At 38.0% G+C, this 20,336-nt stretch overlaps 2 protein-coding genes across 4 annotated transcripts in view; both read right to left on the minus strand.

Moving 5' to 3' along the window:
- Window positions 1-11,103, minus strand: part of PTAC16 (plastid transcriptionally active 16) — a 24,055-nt gene extending 12,952 nt beyond the window's left edge. Inside the window, exons 1-3 of the mRNA XM_088845646.1 lie at window positions 10,194-11,103; window positions 9,782-9,855; window positions 9,545-9,637 (exon numbers count right to left, since the gene is read on the minus strand). Coding sequence (XP_088701772.1) covers window positions 9,545-9,595 — 51 coding nt within the window. The 5' untranslated portion in view covers window positions 9,596-9,637; window positions 9,782-9,855; window positions 10,194-11,103. The remainder of the gene's footprint in view (window positions 1-9,544; window positions 9,638-9,781; window positions 9,856-10,193) is intronic.
- LOC18436252 (splicing factor PWI domain-containing protein) lies at window positions 10,253-19,295 on the minus strand. Of its 3 annotated transcripts, none has more exons than XM_011625836.3 (14): window positions 19,071-19,295; window positions 18,830-18,919; window positions 18,400-18,522; window positions 18,049-18,216; window positions 17,482-17,568; window positions 17,136-17,251; window positions 14,225-14,269; window positions 14,060-14,119; window positions 12,876-13,361; window positions 12,341-12,445; window positions 11,960-12,211; window positions 11,693-11,797; window positions 11,365-11,568; window positions 10,253-11,287 (listed from the first exon to the last, which is right to left on the minus strand). In XM_011625836.3, the coding sequence occupies exons 1-14, from the start codon at window positions 19,089-19,091 to the stop codon at window positions 10,501-10,503; spliced, it is 2,649 nt and encodes an 882-aa protein (XP_011624138.1). In that variant the 5' UTR covers window positions 19,092-19,295; the 3' UTR covers window positions 10,253-10,500. The 3 variants fall into 3 exon arrangements, with proteins under 3 accessions (XP_011624138.1, XP_006846337.1, XP_020523995.1); XM_006846274.4 differs by having other exon boundaries at window positions 12,876-13,370; XM_020668336.2 differs by having other exon boundaries at window positions 14,042-14,119.
- Window positions 19,296-20,336: the final 1,041 nt, after the last annotated feature.

The raw sequence follows: 20,336 nt of genomic DNA on the forward strand, positions 1-20,336 counted from the left end.
TCCAGATGTGCCACCAGACAACATGAATAGGAGCAACCATCAAAGTTTAGCTTAGATTGGCCCATTTCAGGTGGCCTCCAGAGTGATCTGGGTAGATCTAAGGTTCAGCAAGTCATTCCAATTGTGGTGAAAATCAGAGAGGGAGCAGTGCTGGAAAATTTTGTTGTTTTGGATTTGACCCTATGTTTAAGGGAATCAATGGCAGCCTTCTCTCCACGATAGTGTTGTTTCTCTCCAACCAAATCACCCATAGAATGGCAGCTACAGCGGCCCGCCAAAGTAAGATGCCAGATATCGACCACGGTGGCGAGAGGAAGCACCGGAAAAGTTGTGGGATTGAGTGCAGGGTCACCCACGACCAGCCAAATAGCTGGACGAGGTGCCCCCAAAGGATACTAGTTGTCTCACAATGCATGAAGTGAAAAGATGAGCATTGGTCTCTTCCTCCATGGAGCACATCATGCATATGGTAGGTAATCGCAGTCCCCTTCTTTGGAGTTGGTCGGTCGACAGTTAGGGCTCTTTCAGAGATAGCTATCCAATTGGGGAGAAGGAGGGGGGGTTTGTGGGGGTGGCGTGAGGGAACCAAGTTTAGCCACAATGGAGGGGAGGTTTGTGGGGGTGGGGTGAGGGAACCAAGTTTTAGCCACAATGGAGGGAGGTGAGGTAGGCAAAGTAGAGGGTGATTGAAGAATGCAGTAGAAGGATGAAACTGAGAGTACGCCTTAAGGGGCAGGGGTCCAGACAATCTCATATGTCTCAAGGGGAAAACGAAAGGTTGTTTGTAATAAGGATGATAGGGCTAGGAATTGTAGTAACTCTTGGTCAAACAATGGCCTTCTAAAGCGGGGTTCCACACCCTATTGGGACCCAAGGATTCAAAGCTGTTGGGTTTGGTGATAGCTAAATCACCATACCCATATTTTTTTCTAAAGATTAGGGTATTATGAGAAATAGAAATTGACTTTCTCGGGAAGCAAGAACGTGATCTTTATAAGAGAGTGAAGGAGGACATAATAGTCATCCTTTGAGGGTCACCCCTTTGGGGGTTATGGGAATGAATCTCCAATATGGAGATGGGTCTCCAAGAAAGAAAGACATTGCCTCTGAGAGAGAGGCAGTATTCCTATGAGTTTTGAGTTGGTTAACTTCCACTTCTAGAAAGAGGAATTCTCTATATTGCTCTCGAGGTTATCTTTCCGGTAGCGGCATTGCGGTGGGAAAGAGGTTGTTCGGCGATGTTGCTCGATCGGGAGAGCGAGTTTAGAAAGGAAGATCGGTGATGGTTTTTTACCGATGTTTAAAGATAGGTATAATCTCTTGTAACGCAAAACTATAATCTTCATTGTGATAGTGGATTTCTACTTGTAGCCCTATGGGGTGAACCACATAAATCTTGTGTTGTTGTGGTGTATTTTTTTGTGTTTGCTTTATTTCTCACACTCGATTTATAGTTGTATGCATCTACTTTGCATTTGGTCAATTGAGTACATGATCTTAGGTGGCATCCCGGTATTGTGGATTCCCGGTTCCACAAGCAAAGGGGTCCCGAGAACCCTACAATTAGTATCAGAGTATAAGGTGTGTACAGGGGCTAAGGCTTGCATTAAGAAAATGATGAATGGTGGAGTTTGATGGATACATGGTTTGAGGTGGAGAGATATGAAGGCAAAGTGTTTGTGAAAATTCCACAATGGAAGCAAGTGAGAAGAAATCAAGGAATATCTATGGTTTGAGGTAGAGAAATATGAAGGCAAAGTGTTTGTGAAAATTCCACAATGGAGACAAGTATGAAGATATCAATAAATCTATTCAAGGCAATTATGGTGATTTTGCTATCAAGGTGGAGATAGTTGGGTTTGGTGATAGCTAAATCACCATACCCATATTTTTTTCTAAAGATTAAGATCTTATGAGAAATAGAAAATTGACTTTCTTAGAAAGCAAAAAAGTGATATCTTTATAAGAGAGTGAAGGAGGACATAATACCCATCCTTTGGGGTTTGTGGGAATGGATCTTCAATATGGAGATGGGTCTCCAAGAGAGAGAGACATGGCCTCCGAGAGAGAGGCGGTATTCCCATGAGTTTTGAGTTGGTTAACTTCGACTTCTAGAGAGAGAAATCTCTATATTGCTCTCGAGGTGGGAAAGAGGCCGATGTTGCTCGGTCGGGAGAGCGGGTTTTGAAGGGAAGATCGGTGATGGTTTTTTACCGATGTTTAAAGATAAGTATTATCTCTTGTAACTCAAAACTGTAATCTTCATTGTGATAGTGGATTTCTACCTGCCAAAGCTGTGGATGTAGCCCTATGGGGTGAACCACGTAAATCTTGTGTTGTGGTGTGCTTTTTTGTGTTTGCTTTATTTCTCACACTCGATTTATAATTGTATTCATCTACTTTGCATTTGGCCAATTGAGTACACGATCTTGGGTGGGATCTCGGTATTTGGGATTCCCGGTTCCGCAAGCTAAAGGGTTCTCAAGAAACCTACAGCTACTATGACCATAAGGTAGACGACTTCCTCGCTATGCCTTCCATTCTCCAATCCTATTCATCCACCTATTGGTGACCATGGGGAGCTTTGGGTGATCTACTATAGCTATTCAAACGAGAACAGGTGACCCCCATGGTTTTCTTAATCTTTTCACCTCCCTTCATCCTTTTCCTTGGGAAAAATCTGGAATCTCGCATTGGGGGGCTTCCATCGCTGCCATGTTGTGGGTCATTTGGATTGAGCGGAAGAGCAGGATTTTCAGGACAATATGCCATGTTCGAGGCCCACAAAAAGAGGGTTAGGGAGTTCATGATCTTCTAGGCCAAGAACAACAACTCTTTCAAACATGTCTCTTATTCGAACTTTCAACAAAATTGGCAAGCCCTGCTTCACGTCACCCCCACCCGCATTCCCCATGCCTCACTTTGGAGGCCTCCTAACATCAAGCAAACTAAACTCAATTTCCACAGTTGTTCCATAGGAAACCCAGGCCCAGTTGGGATCAAGGACATCTATCTAGACCACGAAGGACGGACTATTTTGCCATACTCCAAATTCATCGGACATGCAAATTCCACCTCAGCAGTGGCCCTCACCCTCCTAGAAGGCATAAAAAATTTTAACCCCAAGTGGAGCCAAACCTTGGTTGTAGAAGGCGATTCAAGAAATGTTATCGCATGGGCGTCCGGCCTCTCGGATTGCCCTTGGAGGTTAACGCACATTTTTTAGGAAATCTTCCACATCTGAAATCTTCCACTTCTGCTGGGATATGTGTGTCTTTTGGAAGCATATATGGCGGGAATCAAACACAATCATAGACAAACTAGCTAAAGAAGGAGCAGCATGATCCGAAGACCCTCATGAAACTTTTTTGGCACAATTGATCTAGTGTTCCCATCATCCTAACTCTGATGACCACTTACCTCTTTTTCTATAACATACCCTAAGAGGGTTTTCTGTATGCTGCACCCAGAATGTGGGTGGTCACCTATTGTAAACTTTGTATACCTTTTCATTTGAATACAAACTTAACAGGTTCAAAAAAAAAATAGTTGGGGAAATTGTTCCCTCAGGGGGGAGGGACCTAGCCAAAGGTCGGACCAGAATAGAACTCTATTGCCAAATTGAGGTTGACACTTGATGTTGCTGACAATGGGATTGTGACTGCAAATAACGATCTCCAAGCCCCTAATGAATAGCCAATGGCCCGGCCACTAGGAAGCCACATTGTTCCTACGCATCGATATTTATATTGAATCACCTCTTGCTAGAGGTGATTCTCTTGAGTTGCAAAATGCCACCACAATTTGCCAAGGAAGGGTAGGCTGTCGGTTTTAATACGAGAGATGCCTAAGCCCCCATGAACTTTGAGAGAGTAGACTTTCGCCCAAGAGATCAAGTGTAACTTACTACCCCCCTCACCCGCCAAGAGGAAGTTCCTCATTAACTACTCCAAGAGATTGAATACCGATGATGGAATATGGAAGAGTGACTTTGGAAAATGGGAATGTTGGAGAGAGTGGCCTTGATGAGGGTGAGGCAACACGCGGATGAGAGAAATTTGCCATTCCAACCTGCAAGTCTACGATCAAATTTATCTACAATGTGACGCCATTGACTCTTAGACTTTCCAATGCAGAGTGGCAATAACAAGTAGGTCGATGACAGCCCTTCCACTTTGCCCCCCCAACTATTCACGAAATCAGCTAAGACCCGGTTTTCTAAAAACAACCCCATCATCTTGATTTTAGCCATGTTAATTTAAAAAAACCAGTAGCCATTTCGAAGCATTTGAGGAAAAGCCATAGGTAGCTGATTTGTTAGGGGTTGGAATCGCAAAACAATAGGGTGTCATCAGCATATTGGAGGTGCATTACTGTCAGGTCATCAGCATATTGGAGGTGCATTACTGTCGGGCCATGATTCCCAATGCTGAAAACCTGTAGAAGGCCACATGTGTACATTCGAATATAGATTTGTTGAAGACTGCAGTTATGATAGCAAAGAGCACAAGTGACAAACGGTTCCCTTGTCTTAGACCTCTAGATGAGGGGTAAAAGCCTTTTGGGGAGCCGTTAATGAGGATGGAAAAGACGGGGCTAGGGATGCACCACTGACCCATGACCTCCATCAGTGGTTCTACCCCATCCTTCTAAGAGTTTGGTGTAAGTTTTTCTAGTCTACATGGTCGTAGGCTTATTATATAGAATAATTCAAGAAGTTCAATTCCACGTTTTACCTAGGTAAGCACATCAAAGGTTAATGATACCATAGTGTCAATGGGATTACTAATCAAAAATTTATTAAAGTTCGATCTTCATGGCAAATCACCAATACAAAAATTTTATCTAACAATATCTACAAATTTTTTATCAATGACCTTCAAGTTTTTAATAACTCCTCAAACATTTGCGCTCATTTCTCCAAAAACGGCTCAAACTCATTAAATGTTAGCACCTAGACAAAATCAACCACCCCTGGTAAGTTGTTCCAAAACAATTAGTATGGGGAGATATACCCATCATTTTCTATATTTTATGATACATATTAAATCATTTGCTTTATATAGAGATACAAGAACCTTGTCATGTTTCTTACATCTATTGTCTGGTAGTTTGTTTTTACGCACCTTTTTGTTGTAGCCTCTTCAAGAATAGCCCGAGCAACAAATCCATTGGACCCAATGTTTTAAAAAAACGGTCCCCTGGCACCTAGGCAACTTGGACCAAAAATCCGCCCACCTTGACCTAGGCGGCCCTACACGAGCAGATGTACCTTGGCGGGCGCCCAGGCAGGCGAGGCGGGCGCCTAGGTGGGCTAGGTGTTTCTCGTTTGTTTTAAACTACGGGGCGCCCGAGGTTCTGGGCGCCCGCCTAGGTTCTGGCTGCCCGCCTAGGTGCTAGGCGCCAGGCAGGCCGCCTAGCGTTTTTTGAAACCTTGATTGGACCTTTCAGATGAGGTCCAATCATATAAAAAAGCGAACATGATTTTATTTAATTCCATTTGCATGCATAGCCAGATCATCAATACCAACATTAACTTCTTCGGCAAGGATAACTACTAAAATTGCTCCCAAACCCATCAAAGCACCACAACTACATGTTATCCATTTTATTATTTCATGCAGCTCTTAGTCTCCCAGTTACTAGCATCCAAAATATTTCAAAATCTTGTAACCCCAATACCATAGTTTCCACATGGGAATGATAGCGTAATTCTTTTTATGGATAATTGAACTTGAGGAAAATATGTATCATCATCATCAACATACTCACATAATTTTTCCAACTATTTGGGGTCAACTACACGATCCTGGTCCCTCATGTTGCTCTATCAAAGTCCATACCCTCAGTATGGTCATAAGCCACCATATCGTTTCTCACTACTTCCAACCATGTTCTTTTGGGCCTACACCTTGCCCTTTTTGAGCTTCTATTTAAACCAACTCAGACCTCCTAACAGATGTTGTAATGGGTCAGCGCTACACACGTCCAGCCCACCTAAGTCTACGTTCTCTCATCTTCTCGCTTATTGATGCCACACCTAAGTTCTCCCGAATGTATTCATTTTGAATTCTAGCCCTTTTTGTTTTGCTACTTATCCATCTCAACATCCTCATCGCAACTACACTCATCCTATGGGTCTCCTTTTTGTTTTGCCACTTATCCATCTCAACATCCTCATCGCAACTACACTCATCCTATGGGTCTGTTGTTTCTTGACAGCGCAACATTCTGCCCCATAATGTACCGGGTCTCACATCTGTCCTATAGATCTTCCACTTCAGCTTCATTGGCATGTAGCGATCACATAAAACTCCAGTTGCACATCTCCACTTCATCCACCCAACTCTAATTTTATGTGCAACATCTTCCTTAATCTCTCAATTTTCCCAGATTATCGACCTAAGATATCGACAATGCGCTCTTTTTGGTATTTCTTGACCATCAATCTTAACTACTTGCTCGTCTCTACTCTTAGTATTACTACACTTGGATTCCATATACTTGGTCTTAGTGGCTAATTTTAAAACCTTTAGATTCTAGAGCATCCATCCTAAATTCTAACTTTGTGTTGGTGCTGCTTTGGGTCCATCAAAACTATGTTGTCCACGACCAACATACACCGCAGTATCTCATCTTTTGGGTACTTAGTTAAGCCGTCCATAACTAAGACAATAGGTATGGGCCAATGCTGACACCTGATATAAACCTATACTTACTGAAAACTCACTAGTCTCTCCACTAGTTGTTCACATACTAGTTATCACTCATTCGTATATATCTTTAACCAAGTCGATATAGTATCTGAAAACTCCTTTATTTTCCAATACCCACCAAATTCTTCATCCTTCACCAAGACCTTTTGATCCTCACTCGTAATGTATTTAACATGGTCTAGATCCCTACACTTTTTCTCTCTCATTTTTGCTAATTTGAAGACATCATTTCACCTTCCCAGTTTACTGTATAGATTATCATATGCCTTAAGTTTAGCCTTACTTACTATTGGTAGAAGAATAGAAGAACTAGGCGAGAGGTGCTGCCTCATGTCCATAAGGCTAGGAAAGCAGGAGCACAATAGAGGAGTGATGCCAAGTCCGTGGACTTTCTTGATAAAGCAACTAAGACACGGCCTAACTACACATAGCCCTGTTCTACGATTAACGTTTTGCCTAGCTTGACGACTGGTTTTTTATTGTTGTTTTTTTATTTGATTCATATTTCATATGGCAAAACCATAGTCTTATTTTTCTACTAAATATAAATAATACAAATAAAAACTCATTGGCTCCAAGCGTGAGGGAATGTTAGACGTTTGGTAAGTTCTCCTCTGACCAGGACGAAAGATCCCATTGAAACGACTGAGAATCTTATGCGTATGTTATTATTTCAACTCCTCGAGTGGAATGAAGATTTCAAGGAATGGGGTAGTGAAATCCATATTAAATGCACCTATAATGGTGTTCAATTATCAGAACGAAAATTTCTAAAGAATTGATTAAAAGACTATTCAAATAAAGATTCTATTTCCTTTCTATCTGAAACCTTGGCGCAAATCTAAACTACGATCCCATCATATAGATCATCTAATGAAAAAAATAAAAAAACAAATTTTTGTTTTTTAACAATATGGGGAATGGAAACTGACCTACCCTTTCGTTCTCCCCGAAAACAACTTTCCTTTTTTTAGCCTATTCATAAAGAACTCAAAAAAAAATTATAAAAGGAAAAAAGAAATGGCTTTTATAATTTATTTGTAAGAGTTTTATCAGAAAGAACAAAAAGGTTTCTATTTCTAAAGGTTTCAAAAGGAAAAAAAGATGGGTAATCAAAAGAATTCTTTGTTTATCAATTTCTTAGCATTTTTATATTCTTCTAAGTTTTGATCATTTATATTCCATTGCCAAGTTTTATAATATGATCGTTTTTCACGAATGACCTTCTAAGCCTCATCACCCCACCACCAAGTTTCCTTATCGAAATTTCTTTTCCCTCCAATTCTCCTAAAATTTCTTTACACTTTTTTAATACAGTAAGCCATCACATTCCATATATAGCATTGACCTCATGTTCAGAATTTTATTTTCTGTCTTTAACTAATTTATCCCTAAATAAGTCTATTTTATCATTTTTTAAATTCCACTACCTAATTCTTGAACCCCTATTAATTTCATCCCTTCTTTTCCATCTCTTCATGCAAACGTTCATAACTACGAGTCTATGTTGTGTAGTCAAACGCTCTCCTGGAATAACCTTAAAGTCTTTGCAGGATAGTCAATCCACCGTCTTAACTAGGAAGACATCTATCTATCTTTTATATGATCCACTTTTATAGGTTATTAAATGTCCATCTCACTTTATACAATAAGTGTTTGCTATTGCTAAATCATAGGCCATAGCAAAATCTAGAATAGCCTCACCCCTCTCATTTCTTTCACCAAACCCATATCCCCCATGTACCCCTTTATATCCTCTAATATCCTTTCCTACATGACTATTTAAGTCCCCTCCTAAAAAGGTCCTCTCTCCATTTGGAATATCTTGGACTAGTCCATCACTCCATCCATGTCCTCCCAAAGCTGTCTCCTAATTCTATCCTCTCGTTCTACTTGCGGTGCATAAGCACTAATTACTTTAATTGTCTCTTCCCCTAATACAAGTTTAATTAATAGTAGTTTATCACCTACACTATTGACATAAACTACTTTATATTTTAAATCTTTGTCTACTAATATGCCTACATCATTTCTATTATTGTATACTAAAGTTTATAAACATCTATTTCCTTAATTTTTTTTCCCCTTTCAACTTAGTTTCCTGTAGACAAGCTATTTTTTTTTGTAGAATTGTAATAGACAATCTATGTTTACTCTCTTTCATCTCATTGTATCCACTAACTCCATACTTACCTATAAGTGCTCCTACATTCCATATGGCTAAAAGAATCCTATTTACTTGGACTAGCTCCTTTACCTATGCTTGTCCAGAATGTCGTGGGAACCCTTGCCTATTTTTTGCCACAACCGGGTGATGCTACTGCACATCGCTTTTGGGGAAGGCCCTAGCTAATCCTTGCTTATTTCTAACTATACCCGGGTTCCAATACAGCACGTCACTTACGGGGAACGCTCTAAAATAAGCAGATAATGTAGATTTAGGATTCATAAAAAGTTTACATTAGCTACCTACCTAGCACAACCCACCTCCTTTACCCGAGCTTGGGAAGGGTTGAGGGAAAGATTAAAGTCCTCACCCTTCTTGAATAAAATATGCACATATATATATAGATATAGATGCATATCTATAGCCTAAGGAGCTACATGTACAATAAGAAAAGGATGCATCCATCAAATGCTTCTAGCATATGTAAACAACATTCAGCATTAGTTTCAAATATTGGCATGCATCATGAAACCATAAAACGAGACACCAAAAAAATACACATGTAAGAAAATTCCATCAACAAACACATTCATACTTCAACACAATATAAAGAACAACAAAAAGAACCAGTACTCATTATAATTCAGTACCATATACATACGTGATTGAGACCTCTGCAGGGATGATTATCATCTGAGATCAATATGAACATAGCAGATGCATAATAAAACTAAGCCCCCAGAGGCCGGAACAGCTGTCAAATGTTGCAAACCATGTAATAAGTCAAAACAGAATACAATTGAAAACTAGCAAAGAATTACATTATTGACAGGTTAAACGCGTCCACAAAGTCTACCCTCCACTAAAACCTACAAAGCATCTATGTAAAATATTTCACCTGATTAGAGGTTCAAAAAGTGGCTCTTTCACAAGAACTGCTCAGCCAAGTCACCTAGTTGACAGTTTTCTGATCTATCAATCAACCACAAGCCTCATTTAGTGTCTATCTCAAATTAGCCAGTACCACCTAGACCTTTTGTTATGTTAGCAAGCATATTTGAGTTTGTAGCCCTCATAAAGTCCATAATGCTTTCTACCTACACCTTGCACATTGTGCATGTATCACAATGCTAAGCATGATTATATCCAATTCACAATACAAGCATCCCTGCCCTTCCATAAGTCAGAAACCAGGGCAGCAGGATGCTCAAATTTTAATACTAAGACAGCAAGAAAACAACTTCCAAGAGGACCACGACATTCTTCCAGGACCACAAAATCAATTTCCTGATAGAGAAAGCAGAGATTACCAGAACCATTTCATAGCGAGCACTAGAAGCAACACCTGCACATTGTTCACACCATGGCATTGACTGAGGAAGCCCTCATTTATCCATTTCAACTGCCAGAAGTAAAGAACAAAGTTGTATCAAATGGATAATGCTGAGGCAGAGGACCTCATTAAGTGATTAAACATGTTGTTTACCACAATTCTCGGAACAGAAAATTCTTATATAGAAAGTGCAAAGTTAAAGCAAGTGATACAGTTCTACCAAAAAACAGAAAGAAAGAAACTGAAAACAGACACAGATGCCAAACTAGCAAGCATTAATAAATTCAGTGACTGATAGCCTTCTTTGCTCGAAGTGATTCAAGGGCCTTCTCTCGCAACTCAATTTCGAGCCTTTTCTGCTCAGATTCTTCTTCACTGTCACTTGGATTTGTTTGCCTCCTTATATCAACACCACCATCAGATTCATCTGCACGTCCCCGATATCGCTCAGATTCTGAAGGCGGCATAACAGTAGCAACAGATTTGGCTTTCCGCTTGCTCGCGTGCCTCTCTTCCTTTCTACGGTGCCTCTCTTCGCGCCTTCGTCGCCTTTCTTCCTTTCTCAATTTCCTTTCCTCCTTTTTTCTTCTTTTTGCCTCTTTTCTCTCATCTATTGGAGATGCAGAGCCTGTATCATTCTGCAAGGATGCCTCCTTGCTCTCTTCTCTCTTCTGCTTTCTTTTCTCTGATCTTTTTTTCTCATATTCCTCATCGGAATTATATGTCTCGCACTGGTCATTTTGATCCAATCTTTTCATGGGTCTCTTGGCTGTTTCAGCATTGAATGGAGAAGAAATCTTGTTCACATTAGTTTCCTGGAGAATTAGGTTCTCATCCTCTCCATAACTTTCTCTAGAATATGACTTCTTCATGGATAAACGCTCTGCATTATCTCTTTCATCCGGAGAAGAAGTATCCCTAACATGCCTCTTAGCAGATGATTGCTTATTCCGGAGATTATCCAAAGACAAGCTATCAAGACGTCCAGGTCCATACTCTATTTCTTCTGATGCATGGAACGAGGGTTGAGTGTGCCTTTCAGGTAAATTAGCCCTCCCATCAGATTTAACACTGCAACCCATGCATGTCGAAGTAAGAAACTAAATGAATACTGAACGCAAAATACACACAAATAAATAAGAGATTACCTCCCCAGGCTGCGGTGCTCTTTCTTTCTTGGCTCAAAGTTGTCAGACTGACCCTGATGTTCAGAGGATCTCTGATCTGCTACATTCACAGGAGAAGACTCACTCTTTGCTAAGGCTCTTCGAGGGTGTTCATTTCGCGCTGACACTGTAAGTGAATGTATATTTCTCTTTCTAGAAGGATCTGCTCCGTGACTGTGTAGCTCTCTGCAAGTCATTAAGTATCAATTAGTAATCAATAACCACTTATGTTTAACTTATCAATTAATTACACATAGGGCCAGTGGCAAGGGTTCAAGTTAAAAAGCAACAACTGATTATCAAATCTAACCTCGAATAGTTGATGTCATCTTCCTCATTGCTCATATCTGGACTCACATGACTGTTTGCTCTTTCTCTAATGGATCTCTTGGGGCTGTCATAAGGGCTGGACTTCCTATAAAAAAAGTACAAATAAGCGTTAAATGCCCTTTCAGAAAAAAAAAAAAAAAACCAAGAATGCATTAATGAACTTACGAGTCAAATTTCCAATTATGGACTGCAACATTCCAACAAATTAACAAAAATTAACTACAACAGATACTACTATGATTCTCACCTCCTGCCTTTGTCAAGATGTGTTCTTTGCTCTGGAGACTCTGATTGGCCGGGTGATTGTTCTGGTGGTGATGATAAAGCAGGGATTTTATAACTAGTATCACTCTGAGTCCTATCATCACGCTGTGGAGACCTTAAAGAAGTTTGTGGAGGGCGCGAATAAGACTCAGGAACCTTGCGCATTCCCCTAGTCTGTTCATCGACCTCCTCCGTACTGGGAGAGGACTGATCAGGGGACCTTCTCATATGTGTTCTATACAAAATCACAACAAACTAAGAGAAAGGAAAACAAAGAAAGAAATAACAATAAAGAAGGCAGAGAGCTTATTATAAGGACAAAACATAACATACAAAAAATAATAATAATAGATAAAATAACAACCTTCGAGCGGCATATTCATCTCGGTATCTTCTGGATTCCCCACCATTCATACGGTTTAATCGTTCCCTACTCAAGCTTCGACGATTTCTATATGGACTGGAACTCCTGAAGGCAAATCATCCAAGACAAATGGAAGGATAAGTAGCATATCCATGTATATAACAAGAAGAACTTGACTGTCCTGTACATTATATACCCATATCATTTTTGGGAAGTTACAGATAGCAGCTTAGATGATGCAGGTGGTTCAAAAACTTTCAGTACCAGGAGAATACTTGAACCCATTAGTTTTCCTAAATCATTATCTTAACACCCATTTTACAACTCGATGAAAATTTTTAAGCCCAATATTGGAAGTAAGTCACTTCATACCATGAACAGCAGAACAGGTTAGAAAACTGTTCTGATATTTCAAGTTTATGGAGGAACTGCATGACCTAGCAGGTAATTTGCAACATACATATCTATACACATACATACATATATAACCCTAGTCAATTTTCCTTTTAAGCTTTAAGAGTAAATGTAGCCATACCTATTTCTTGAACGAGGGGTAAGACGAGAATCCATAGGCCGCCTTCTAGGGGACCGCACAGGTGATCGTCTACGGTGCCTTGGTGATTGTGATGGGGGTGACCTCCTCCTTATGGGAGATGGAGACCTACGGAATGGGGACCTCCGTCTAATAGGAGTTGGGGACCTTCGTCGCAAAGGAGGAGAAGGTGATCTTCGACGGAAAGGAGGAGAAGGAGACCTCCTTCTAATAGGAGAAGGAGACCTCCTCCTCATAGGGGAAGGGGACCTATAGCGCCTTGGAGATGGGGACCTTCGCCTTGGGGGAGATAGTGACCTCCTTCTAGGACGAGGTGATCTCCGCCTAGGTGGAGATCTAAGGTAGCGAGGCGAACGCCTGCGACGAGGGGGATATAATGGAGAACGAGAGCGCCTTCCTATAGAGATGGAGCGCCTACGAGGTGGAGGTGATCTTGACATGCTCCTTGATTGAGGCCTTTCACCGGAACTGCGAGATCTTGAGGAAATCAAATAGCACACAATTGTGAAAGCTTGTAAAGGAAAATGACATATTTATGAAAAATATTTTGCAATGATAAAAGTAAAAAAAAAAAAAAAAAAGAAACAAACTTTTTACCAATGCTAGTAGATGCTAGATCAATCAGAGAGCTACTAACTAGTAAAGTGCAATGCAATGGAGGTTAAGAAAGCCATACAAGCTAGAATAAATTTAAGTTTGGCGTGACTTTTACAAAAAGCAGTATTAAGACAATCCCACCATCAGCATATCAATCATTTTACAGGAACATGCCGAGTGACAAAATAAAATTATAAAGCCTAAACTACTCAACCAATACAATGAAAACCAAAATGTACAATAACCACTTAGTATTTAATCATGGTGTCACTAGAAAAAAAATGCTAGGTCCAAATTTTTAGTTCAGTTTAATGCAAGAAAATAATATCAGGCAAAAAAAAGATATGGTTCAGAGATTTTATGCCTCTCTAACTTGCTCCATGTAACAAATAACCCATTTTGATGAAGAAAGTTACTCCATAACTCAATAATTTATATGTATGTTAGTATCACGGTAAAAAGACAGAAGAAAATTGCCCTACAACCTGATGCAAGATATTGGAATACAAAAAACAAAGCAAGGTGCCAGAGCAAATTGCAAAATTAGTTACCCTGAAAATGGTAAATACCTTGAACGACTCCTGGAATCACGTAATGACTTACTCCTTGATCGACGCACTGGAGTGCTTCTGAAAATTTTAATACAACAACAAGATGTCAGATGCAAATTTTGCAAAGTTGTCCTCAAAAATTATGTACAGTAAAGATTATATCAAGCTGCATATTACACGTACCGATGCGAAGAAGGGGAATGACCATCAGGTGGAGATTCAGATGCCCTGCAAAGCAGCAAAGAAACATTCACCAGCATTATTTTAATAGGTTAGCCATCCAATATTTTGCTTCTGCAAGGAAATTTTATTTATTGATATACCCATACAAACAGGCTCATCAACAAGGAACTGATCAGTACTAATCCAACTTTTACCTCAAACACCAGTGGCAAAAAGCAAATGCTTAAAATATCAATGATGAAAAAGCCCTACATGCTGAAAGAAAATTTATTAGAATTTGCTTTCTAGTACCAAAATGTATATGTAGAGAATCAAGTCAGTTCATATGCAAATGTATGATGACATCAGATAAATCAAAATTAAATAAGCATATGACAAATGATGAAAGTAAAAAAGTGTCATAAAATACATAATTTAAGCACATTTTTCTTTTGCACAAAGATTTTTACGCATCAGAAGGAAAAAGATAAGCAATTCTTCCACAGAAAGAACTATGAAGAGTCTCCAAACTAAATCAATTCTGACATCCATATTTGAAATACTAATAAACCTAATGAAAAAATAATTTTCATCTCTCAAATGTTAACTTATACATAATAATCCAAGTCACATGAATTGGAGTTGGAGGTAATAAATCAATTTTCAACAGAAATTTAAATTGCTTATGACCCCTAAATCCGCAAAAATGTGCTGTACCAGCAAGAGAATATCAATTACTCGAGAAAATTTCTAGCTTTGAGAGTTAGTAGATTAAAACAAATAAACCAGACAAATTAAAAGTTTCCAAATAATTTCAAAAGATAAAATTCTGGTACATGACCATGACCAACCGATTCAAATACTCTAAGTAACTCAGCATGGTTATTCATGTGTCTTGAATAATATCCATAAAATAAGTTAAGCATGAGGAAGTAGATGGCTAGTGTACTCCCATAAAATCTTTCAACTATTATTTGAGGCTTGATTCCTATTATTTAACGGTGCGTATGAAATTCCTTCCAACATGAAAACACTTTCTAAATAGAACTTAATGGTCATCCGCTCCCAATGAAAAAAATAATAGAATTCTCCTTTGCCATAAAACTAAAAAAAATTAAAATATTTCTTGTAAAGAGAAAATTCTTCTTGGAAACACTTTCTAAATTCAGCTATTATTGCTGAATTTGAAGCGTATTTGTTTTTGGAACATTTTTTGAAATCCAAGGGATAAACATTAAATGCAAAACAAAATTAATTACAAATCCTATTTAAAATATAATTTACATTTTGGTAGTGATAAGAGTGTTATTGACCAAGAAGAAGATAATAATCTCCAAACCAAGAAGAAGATAATTTAAATGTAATAAAATTACAAGTTAGTTAGTAAGGTGAAAGAAGATTATCTTCTCTCTAAACCAAGAAGAAGATAACTTAAATGTAATTTTAATTTACATTTAAAATTACGAGTTAGTTAGTAGGGGGAAAGAAGATTATCTTCTCCTCCTTTATTATCTTCTTCTTGGTCAAAAATGCCCTTATCACTACCAAAATGTAAATTATATTTAAATGAGATTTGTAATTAATTTTGTTTTGCATTTAATGTTTATCCCCTGGATTTAATAAACGCCTCAAGAAAAAAATACACTTCAAATTCAGCAATAATAGCATTCTCTTTTCAAGAAAATTTGTAATTTTTTTTAATTTTATGGCGAAGGAGAACCCCGTTATTTTTTTTTATTAAGAGAGGATGACCATCGAGTTCAATTTAGAATGTGTGTCCATATTGGAAGGAATTTCATAGGCACTGTTAAATAATAGAAATCAAGCCCTAAAAAATAATTAAAAGATTCTATGGGAGTACGCAAACCTCACTGATCTACTAGTTGGATCCCTCCAAGTCAATGAACAATCGAACTAAACATAGATGGGTGCTCTCTTAATAACCTTGGCCCTTGTGGCTTGGGGGCATTTTCCGTGACTCACAAGGAAATGTTCTATCCTCCTTCCAGGGACACCTTTGGAATGGTGGAATCACTTGGCCAAGGAAAATGCTCTTCTAGAAGGCTTGAAAGATTCAATCAAGATTGGGTGAAAATCTTTTAGTGGAGGGGGGGGGCTCTAGGAATGTCACAGGCTGAACCATTAGGAGAAATCACCACCCGTGGAGTCTCCAATATATTTTGAGTCACCTTCCGTCATTCCCAGCTGGAAGAAAATGCCGCGGCAGATGCCTTGGCTGCAGAAGGGGCTGCTGAAAGTGGTGCCACAAGCACTACTTGAAGGCAGCGTCCCAGTGCTTCCGTGCCCAAAATAGTTCTGATGGTTTCTTACTTTAACTCTTTTTATTCTCCCTTACTTGTTTTTATTTTCCTTCCTTTCCCCATAAAACTCTCTATTCTGTATTTGCTTTCTATCTCACTCAACCCCTTTCTCCCTTTCTTTCTTTCATTAAATGTTCACTCTCCCTGTTTTGAGTGTTTTCCCAAACTTCTTTCGCACTTTCCCTATTTTTCTTAATTTCTTCCTCACTTCCCAACAACCCCGCGGACAGCATGGCCAAACACAGGGCCCTTATTCTCTCCCTTGTCATCAACCACCCTTGATGCAAGTAAAAACCTTTTTGTATAATTCGCCTACACGAGGAATTTTTTCAATTAAATTTGTTTCATATTCCACAATTTTGTACAGTTCTTTTTATAACCCAACATTCTGGTGCTAAGGATAGCCATGATCAATGGTGTAACTCAGGCATTATACACTGCATTTTATATGAGAACTGGTGTCAACGCTATATAGGTTGATAATAAACCAAAATCAGTAGAAATAGAAGACAAACGGATGATACCATCAAACAAGCTAGCTTCCAAGAATTATTTTAGATACACGATTAATTGTGACTAAAACAAAATGTGGACGAGATGAAATATCTAACCTGTTCTTTTCTCTCTGTCTTCCAACCAAATCCCTTTCTAAAGCCTTTGGGGAAGATTTCTTTGAAATGTCATTAGCAGTGGCACCCACAGTTTCCAGAATCCCATTGTCAGCATCCTACAGTAGTTGAGGTAAACAAGGACATGAACCCAAATAATGGCAGAAGGCTGAATGTCATAACAAATAAAGTAAGTCAAAATCAAATACACAACATGCAAAGAAAATTGGTCTAGAAGACTACTTTATTCTCATTTTTTTATCATACAAGAATTTCAAATAAATTGCAGACATTATCGACCAGAAGGCGTGAAATAAACAGTAACATCTCAAACAAACAGATTATTCACCAGCTTCTTCCACCGTTCTTTCTCAGATTCTGCTTCCTCTCTATCCTTCTTCTTCTTAATTTCATGACTGATGCGATCTGCTTCTGCCTGTTCCAATCACAAAACAAACACCAAATGTTATTGATTTAGAATAACAAGAATGCTTTTATTAAATAAAAAACAACAAGTTTAGAGAAAATCAAAGCTCAAAAATGTCAGTATGATATTGAGAAGAATAGAAAAACAGGGTATCAATGATGCAAAATCATTCCAAGATACTTTGTTTTATAAATTTTGCTAGAAACTTTGAAGGGGTTTAGATTCTTCTCCTTTGTTCCGAATTTCAGCGATAAACATATCTGTTCAAAATTAACTGGATAAGGAAACCAACATAAACAAAAGAAATATACCTCAAAGCCAACCCGCATTCAAAGAAAAGGCTTAAATAAATCGTCAAAGTAAAATTAACTCTTGAAGACGAACAAGTTAAACATTAACATGATATTAAGAAAACCTACAAAATGTGATGTATGACAAGGAGATACTAGATCAAAAATGACAATTTCATTTAATCATAAAAAAAATGACCTTCTTTTGCTTTGTTTCCTCTTCCTTGGCATCCAGAAACTGTTGAGGCACCCCACTAATATTTTTCTGTGCGCTGAGAAGCAGATTCCACAGCTCCTTCATGAATTTCCCTGTATTCTTCTCCATAAACCCAGTAAGCTGGATTTGTATTTGTTTCCCATCTACATCCTAGGATGAACCCAACAGAAATAAGATAAATAATAACAATAGTAAAACCAAAAGCATAATAGAAAACAATAGGAGGATAATGAGATAAATTACAGAATGCCAATAAACATAAGTACGTAAGGCAGTCAGACAAACGAACACAAGGCCATCTCTTGGTATAAAAATCAGGTAAAGAGGGTAAACCTTTCCATCAAGTAGCCCATATATGAAATTGATGAGAACTTCATCTTCAAAACCGAGAAGCTCAGTCACCCTGTTTGCAATCCAGGGTCTTATGACATCCATTTTCACCTTACTTATGTCAACCTAAAACACACCATAAAGCATAAAAAGAATAAACTCCATAAATCACCCAAAAATGAAGCAAACATCGAGGGTTTTACATCCATCAAATTCCTTTCACAAAAATGCAAAATAAAGTTACTAGGATTCAAAGCTACCAATCAAATATATATATGTATATAGGACAAGCACAAAAATTCATAGTTCAAACTACAAACTACAAACGAAGAAGTATAATCTAGGGTTTATATTCATCAGATTCAAACTACATAAATGAAAATTGGAAAAACTACAAACTGATCAGAAAACATAAAAGAATATAATAAAATACCAGGTGATCCAACTCTGATGCAAACTTTTGAGACTTCAAAAGCTTGGCGGCTTTGTTAGAGAACCGAGTATCTTGATCAGCAGATGTGCCCTAAAATCCAGAAAATCGAAGATCCAGAGCATAAAATTAAGAATAGCAGAGATAGTGTACACGAATCAAAGGCTAAGCAACATTCTAAGGAACATTCATTTGCAAATAATCAGTGCATAGAAAATGGGGCGAAACGGCCATGAATCCTTACTCGAAAAAAACCGCCCGACATCTTGAACTCTAGAAAGAGAATGCTAGCATGTAAAAAATCTGCAAATTCCCAGATTGAGAGAGTAGTGGAAAGAGAAGAAAAATCTCCAAAGCCTCCGCGGAAAGAGAGAGACTCTTTACACCATTATCGACTAGTGAAGCGAAGGGTTCCCCTGAACACGATCAAAGGTTTTAAAAGTGGTGAATAAAAGCACGAACCCTTCGATTAATAAGAGAAAAAGGTCGGGATATAAGGGCACGACGGAAATAGCCCTATCGCTAAAGGGTGCGGTTTGTATGGAGCCTGGCTCTAAACAATCAAATTAGCGCCTAATTAGCGCCTACCTTCAAATAGTGTATGAGAAATGTGGTTTTAATGCATAAAATCTTTGTGATAGTTTTAAAATATATTTTTATATTTATTTATAAAGTTTAAAGTTTAAAAAATAATGTAAATTGACAGATCTATGAAAACTTAAAATATTTATTTATAAAATTTAAAGCAAACTTAAAATATTTATTTATAAAGTTTAGAACAAACTTAAAATATTTATTTATAAAGTTTAAAGCTTAAAAAATATTGTAGATTGACATATCTATGAAAACTTGAAAATTGACAATCCAAAAATGTGTTATAAAATGTACTATTTTCAAAACTTGAAATCCATTTTTTTCTCATGTCCATACATCTTGATGTCAACATGATCAATTTGAAGATATTTGGGCATCAAAACCTCTTTTATTGAAATTTTTGAGGTAGGCTCAAATTTGATCGTTTAGGACCTCGGCTTTATAAATTTTTCCCATCATGTTTCATGCGAGCTACATTGGTACAATATGTGGTCCAAAAGTATAAAGCATCCATCTTAAAGATAGATGCAAATTGATGGTCCATCTAAACAATTGTAACTAACGGTCCAAATATTTTTTAATATAATTATTATTTCTAGTTTTCGAAATTTATTTATATTTTCATATCCATAATCTCCATATATTCCCTACAAAATCATAATCGAATTATATTTAAAAAATATATTTATTGCCAAGCCCGCATTTATACATGCGTGTGCTTGGCTACATGCTATCCGTGGCCAAATCAAAATGGGGAATTTTCACTCAGACTTTGGACTTCATAATTTTTAGTTTTTTTTAAAAAAAATGAAATTTCTATTGGGCTTAGGCTTTATGAAAACAAAATAAAGCCTCACCTCAAATCTTCTTATGGAAAGCAATTTTGGTAACATAAATCTTCACGACGGCTCTAAAA

Source organism: Amborella trichopoda, chromosome 8, assembly GCF_054954075.1.
Source record: "Amborella trichopoda isolate Santa Cruz 75 chromosome 8, AtrichopodaSantaCruz75HAP2 v2.0, whole genome shotgun sequence".
Classification (NCBI taxonomy): domain Eukaryota; kingdom Viridiplantae; phylum Streptophyta; class Magnoliopsida; order Amborellales; family Amborellaceae; genus Amborella; species Amborella trichopoda.

Coding starts and splice junctions, on each gene's coding strand:
- LOC18436252 (XM_020668336.2), bottom strand. CDS start 19,091: ATGTCGGGCGGTTTTTTTCGA. Junction 14,120..14,224: donor CATTCCCCTTCTTCGCATCG/GTACGTGTAATA, acceptor TAAAATTTTCAG/AAGCACTCCAGTGCGTCGAT. Junction 11,288..11,364: donor GAGCACCGCAGCCTGGGGAG/GTAATCTCTTAT, acceptor CATGGGTTGCAG/TGTTAAATCTGATGGGAGGG.